The following is a 6,774-nucleotide window of genomic DNA, read 5'->3' as shown; positions in this document are numbered from 1 at the left end:
ACGGTTTTTATTGAAGAATAAACTATTTTTTTGCAAACAAGTAATTAAAATTAAAAAATAATAAAATAAATAGTCAAATCTTGTCAATATGTGGGTGTCGTAAAGTTATGATAAGCACTTTCGTCTTATGATTTTTTTTTTTAAGTTTTTCGAACATCTATAGAATATCGCGTACAAGGAAAATAAAGTATAAGTTAAGTACTTGAATTAGTGTTGGGAAGTATTGGGTACTTTTGAGGATCGAGTTCTTTGGTATCGATACTTTAAAGGATCGGGTATTTTTCAGAGTACTGAGTACTTTCTTTAAATATACACATGTTGGTAACATTTCAATACTTAGTATAGGAATCTTACAAGCTGGCAGTATTTTATTCAAATGAATCCCAAATTACGTCAAATGAATAGCTAACTGTACTGGGTATAGGTATTGTACTTGAAAATTATTGAACCTGTCAATTGAGAACAATCATTTCTGAATACCGTTAAATGTAAATAAAACTCAGTAATTTTTAAATCTATTTGACACTTAATACTGAGTACTTTGAATCGATCCTGAGTACATGTATCGAAGCGGTTATTGGAACAGAGTATTTTTGAGTATTGAGTACTTTCGAGTTCTTTTAAGCTCTGAGTACTTTCGAGTTCCTTTTTTGAGTACTGAGTTCATTGGAGTATTCTCGATACTCTTAAAAATCGGGTGCCGTTGATCCTTTTGAGAATCGAGTTCTGAGTACTTTTGGTATCGATACTGCCCAACACTAACTCGAAGCAAGTTAAGTAACTAAAAAAGTATACATAAGTAAGTGTAAAAATTAAATTGCAAATTAAAAATATCCTTAGCTACTTAAAAATTAAATAGTAATGTAATGTATGTATATTATAAGTAAATCCAATAAAGAAACTACTACATAAATAAGTAAATAAAGGCCCACATATATGGATGTATGTATTAGAAAAAAGAAGGCACACTTCATGTTATCTTATGTAAGAAAATGATTTTATATTTATTATGTAAATACTCGCATTTTCACAAATAAAATATATATCTAAACATAAGTACTGATGTAAATGAATGTAACCACTATCCTAAGAAGAAATAAATTTTAAGTAGCGCTTAATTCCCATACACTACATAGGCTATAAAAAGATACATAAAATCAATTAAATAAGAATATTCTATTCCACTCGGAACAGATTTCAAGATAAACGTATGTAAGTATTATAAAAAGGATTGTTTGTAAAACTGTTAGCAAAACCACGAAACTAAAACAAATAATAGGAAATAATAAAGCAACGTTTTTGTATAATTTCTGGAAATAAATACTAAAATAATATGTCGAATTTTTATTTGATATGCTTTTATTTGGGGATATTTTCAAAAGTAAGTACATACTAATGGAAAAACATAAGTATACAATTATAGAAAATTTATGTAATTCGAAAGTAAATCCTGTCTTGAACTATGCTCGAAAGATCGGATCAAGTAGTAACTACACTAGATTTTTTTGTAATTTTGGTGATTTTTTTTTTTGTAATGCTAGATGCTTTTGTAGAAGTTTTTATTGTGTCGGGGGAATATTCCATCATTTTTAATTTAAACAGAACCGCATTTTAAAATACGTTCGGTTACAACTTGTCCAGTCCGCATTCACTGTCTTCTGCCACAGTCCATGCTAAAGAAAAATTAATATATTAATATTAGATAGAATAAGAAACTGTAAATGAATTATATAAGTTAATAAGAAGGTAGTCAACTATTTATACTTATTTAGATAAGAAGCCTTTTGTGTAACCGGGTAGTTTATATACCAGTCGCGCCAACAGCGCAGGACCCATAATCAAGGTAACCGATGTTCGGGATATCTGGTAGATATACAGTACCCGGATACTTTTTTAGTTATCGCACTATACGGCAGATTACTGCTCGAGTCTGGAAGAATTTCTAGATTGGGGCTCTAGAAATATTAGTTTGTAGTTTTTTAGTATCAAGACTTATAATCAAAATTAAAAATTTTTCATATTTTTCTTTAAGAAAATAAACTTTTCCGCATTAAAGGACAACAAACATTAAGTCGAATGCGCATTTGCTTCTTTATTGACGCTGTAACCGCCCAAGCGATTTTGGCCGAGTCCAAAAAAGCACGCCAGTCGTTTCTCTGCTGTGCCAACTGACGCCAATTGGAAGTACCAAGTGAAGCCAAGTCCTTCGCCACCTTGCCTTTCCAATGCAGAGGAGGCCGCCCTCTTCCTCTGTTACCAGCATCATTGGCCATGCCTTCGCGGAATGTACCAGCACGGCCTTGATGAGTAGCTTATAGAGTGTGATTTCTGTACGACGAAGGAGGAATTAACCTCTCAATTGGATGCTCAATCCAAAGTAGGAGTTGTTGGCAAGAGTGATTCTCCGTTGGATTTCCAAGATGACATTATTATTGGTGTTAATGCCGGTTCGTAAATAAACGAAGGCCTCTAGTTTTTCAAACTTGTAACTGTCAACAGTGACATGGGTGCCGAGACATTTATGCTCTGGCGGTTTTTCTGATGACAGGGGATACTTCATTTTATTTCTACCCTATCTAATTCTGAGAAGGCAGAACAGACGTAGCCCTTGGGATTTACCGATGATGGCGATTTCGTCGGCATACTCCAGCAATTATACGCTCTGAGCAGTTGAATTCTGCAGCTCTTATTATCTTCTCCAACATCAGATTAAAGAGTCACCTTTTCCGAAACCTGGTTCGATATCAAATAGCTCGGAGAAATTCTACCCAATTCTGACAGAGCTGGTGGTATTGCTCAACGCCATTTTACACAGCCGTATTCGTTTCTCGGGAATATCAAATTCAGACCTCGCGTCATAAAGACAACTTTTTTTCATGCTGTCAATCGACTAATAGATGGTGTGTGTCGATCGCGAGCTTTTCCAAGAGTTGGCGTATCGTGAATACCTGGTCTATGGTGGATTTGCCAGGTCTAAAGTCACACTAATAAGGCCGAATCAGTTCGTTGACGGCGGGCTTCAGTCTTTCACACAATACGCCCGAAAAAACCTTGTAAGCTATGCTTAAAAGGCTGATTCAGCGGTAGTTGACGCGTATAGTACGGCCGCCTTTCTTATGGATTGGTTAAAGGACACTTAAATTCCAGTCGTCGGGCATGCGTTCATCTGAGAATAGCCTGTATAAGCGGTGAGCGGCATTTATTCCTGAGCGGCGCCGCCCAACCGTTCAGAAATGCCGCTCATTGCGTGGCCACTTCAATAGTATTTCATATGTTTTCATTTTAAGCAGCTCACTGCTCAGCCACTCACCGCTTTGCCGCTCATTGCGTGTGCTCCTCGCCGCCGTACTTGAACAGCTCGGCTTGCAGGTCAGCTTTTTGTTTTTTAGACCGGTAATTCCTATTCGTACCTCGTCATAACCAGGCGGTGGAATATCGACTTGCTCGTCATTGATTGGGGGGCGCTCAGATGCGTCTTCTACACTACTTCCAGTGCTGCTGGACTTCAGTCAGTAGGTCGCCATGGTCGTTCTTATGGGAGTCGCCCTGGTTTCGGAAACCTTCCGTAAGTTGCCTAACTCTTTTTTCTCTCGGCCAGCATTTTAAGCTCTTCGCACACACGTATTTCGTCCTTTTTCTTCTTATTGCAGCAAATACGTCTCGTTTCCCTCTTCAGTTCTGTATAACGGTCCACTTAGCTCGCGTTGGCCAGTTGCTGAAATCCGACTACTTCTTCGACGTCAGTACTTAATGAGTGGGAAATATGGTTCCACTGCTCGCTTATGTCGGTTTGTTGAAGAGTGCTCTCAGAGAGCATGTGGGAGAGTCAAGTGGCTAATAAATTGGCCGTCTGTTGTGATTGACGGCGAGCTTTCCTTGCATTATTAGGCGGAGGGATGACACAAATCGAACACCGAATTTCCGATATTTTACCTGGCAGCTGTAGTAGATGTCCATCATTTCTTGGATGGCGGTGATGTCAGCTTTTGGCCTCCCAGAGTACATCAACCAACCAGGCAGAGCGACCTTTCCAATTTGGGGTCCGGATATTTCAAGTGCATACCCTTTAATTATAGTCCTTTATAAGTTTGCCGTGGTCGTCATAAAATGAAGGGGATCTCATCCGAGCATGTTGTTACTTTTCATTGCTAGGGGTTTTTACGTGGCGGGATCTAAACCCAGCGCAAGCTGTTTAGCATCAGCAAAATCCTAGTTTGTCTGATATCGAAGCGTAAAGCCGGGCGCTTCAGTCGGCACATCATATTCAAAGCTTAAAATCTGAATACCTAATTCTTTCCAGGCATATATTTTTTATTATCATTTTATGTAAATGTATGTAGGTATACTCCATATATGTATTTGTTTATCATAAACTAAAACCATATCATAGTCCTACATATTTTAATACTCACCATCAACAGAGAGGCAATTCTCCACAGCTAAAACGCAGCTATTACCGAAAATTTCTTTAACTTTGCCATTGGAAGCACAAATCGGTTCGTAAATGAAGGGACAAGGACGCAAACATTGTTGGCGTAACAAAGGATCGACATGCTGTAGACAAGACGACAGGGATGTGATGCGCCAAACTGCAATTAAAAAGCATTTAAAAGTTTCTCCATTTAAGTTACAAACAAATAGTTAATAACTATTACAAAGTAATTTGAAAAAAAACGCGCTCACCTGTGCCTGTGCTGCAACTTGCATAACGCCGCAGACAATCATTGTGGAAGTAGCGATATACGGCTGTGCCTGCCTCATTGCCCGACTCTTTTTTTCCCCCTACTACGCCATCGTAGACCGCACAAACAGGATCGAAGATTTTCGGGCAGGCATTTGTGCATTCCTCACTGTCATCAGATTGCTCGCCTTTTGCAGCTGAGAGGATAATGAAAAATACTACCGTTGCCGCGATTTTCATTTTTTATTTTTTTTATTTGGTTTACTTTTTGCACTGCTAGGTTACTTGTTGCACCAATAGATTTGCACTGTATTGCAATCGGATTAAAGTTTGCATTTTATACAAAATCTTGCGCACTTTCAGCAACATTTTTGTTTTTTTTTTTTATCACGGAATCTTTATGTTGTTAAGCTGCGTGGAAAAAAATGAAATGCTTCTTATTTGTATAGCAATTCGTCGATGCAGTGAATTCTTATCGGTTATCCAAACTGTATGCGTAACCTTGGCACTGAAGTGCCAGGTTGAGGCAGCACAAAGTTGGGCAGTGAATAAGTGGAGTGCCACAACGGTGTTTATTTATTAATGCATAAATGTGGAGAGAATCTTTCTTTGTTTTTGTTTAAGAGTTTGTAGGTAATTTTGTGTCTTGTTGTGCCATAATGAACCCTTAAAGCATAGATGTCGCAAACATTTGGTTTTCCTTGGCTTAATTGGAAGAAGACATGATTTTCTGGGCCACAAATTTAGTGGCATAGCCCAAAATCTAGCAATACTGTACAGAACACACAAATAATTTATAAGAAAAATGGGCTGGACAAAATGTAAAAAATCAAAGCCATGCGAATAGCGTGAAAATGTCATGGCTTACTTCTTGATACAATAGATAATTGTAACTAACTTTTTGTTTTTTGATCTCTTTCACTAATAAAAGAATATAAAGCATATAAGTTGGCTAGTCGATGCAAGACCTAAACACCAACCATATTCAAGGCAGGAGTCTTCGCAATCGAAGTCTGTGCTTGCGAATGACTTCGTAGAAGGAAAAATGGGACCAGAATAAATATTATACAGTCCGGCAGCGTTGAAGGCCTTAGGACACGTTCACACAGGAAGCGGAGCCGGGCCGAGCGAAACCATTCCGAGCTTTCAATTTTCTGTAGCTGTATCAAACTGTTCACAAAGCAAGCTTCTTCAGCACTTTTTGATTTAGATTCTGCTGTAAAACCCTTTTGAGCCCCCAGGGAGCCCACTATAGCGTAACGCTGTGGTGGGTTCCGGGACATGAAGTAAACGCAGGGGCCCGACTGTCTCACAAATCGCCCAAATGCGCTTGCATGGTTCCGAGCCTTTCTGCGGTACATCTAAGGGCGCTGTTACGCAGACGATCTTATGATCTCTGGTCACAAATTGTTGTTGCTTTCTCTAGCGGGTTTTAATAAAAATCTACATTTCCTCACAGTTACAGAATCCAACTCCAGGTGTGTTGCGAACTGAACAGGGAGTTTTATTCTGCATCTATTGTAACTGCTTAATATTAGCAACAAAAATATTTTGTTTGAAGCAACATTTCAATAAAATGTTGCAATATTTTCACCTGGATAATTTTCATCTTTTAAATTCTGTCCAACAAAGTCTTGTGACGTAGAGCGTTCATTTTCGATACATATATGTACATATGTATGCAAGGTGTATAAAACAAGGTGTGATTGACAACTCAGGTCGGTTCTCTGTTAAGGTACTATTATTTATGCCAAAACATGTAAACAAAAACAAACGATTAAAAATTCATAAAAATTTTTTTCTATTTGACTTAATAGGAGGGTTCTTCTGAGAGCAATGTCAAAATCAATCACACTTTGTTAAATACATTTTGTATGTACATAAATGTGTACAAAAACTTTTTGTGCCTTAATCGAAGAAATTTTCGTTATACAGGGTGTCCCAGAAGTAACGTGCCAAACTTTAGGGCAAGGTAGGTGGGGGGGTGAGCTCACTGATAAACAAAAAATGTTCAGGTAAAAGTGTCACCGTTTTTGAAATATTTACATTTTTTCGAATTTAAAAAAAATCGTGCCTTTTCATGTGTTTTCTTT

At 37.8% G+C, this 6,774-nt stretch overlaps 1 protein-coding gene across 1 annotated transcript; it reads right to left on the bottom strand.

Moving 5' to 3' along the window:
- Positions 1 to 1,520: 1,520 nt before the first annotated feature.
- Positions 1,521 to 5,049, bottom strand: LOC118740569 (enhancer of split M1 protein-like). Its single transcript, XM_036472160.1, has 3 exons — positions 4,684 to 5,049; positions 4,413 to 4,589; positions 1,521 to 1,673 (listed from the first exon to the last, which is right to left on the bottom strand). The coding sequence occupies exons 1-3, from the start codon at positions 4,919 to 4,921 to the stop codon at positions 1,627 to 1,629; spliced, it is 462 nt and encodes a 153-aa protein (XP_036328053.1). The 5' UTR covers positions 4,922 to 5,049; the 3' UTR covers positions 1,521 to 1,626.
- Between the last annotated feature and the right edge of the window lie 1,725 nt (positions 5,050 to 6,774).

Source organism: Rhagoletis pomonella, unplaced genomic scaffold, assembly GCF_013731165.1.
Source record: "Rhagoletis pomonella isolate Grant_MI unplaced genomic scaffold, Rhpom_1.0 Rhpom_scaffold_00006, whole genome shotgun sequence".
NCBI classification, from domain to species: Eukaryota; Metazoa; Arthropoda; class Insecta; order Diptera; family Tephritidae; genus Rhagoletis; species Rhagoletis pomonella.
The sequence above is the reverse complement of the archived record's forward strand: the minus strand, read 5'-3'. Positions and strand labels throughout refer to the sequence as shown.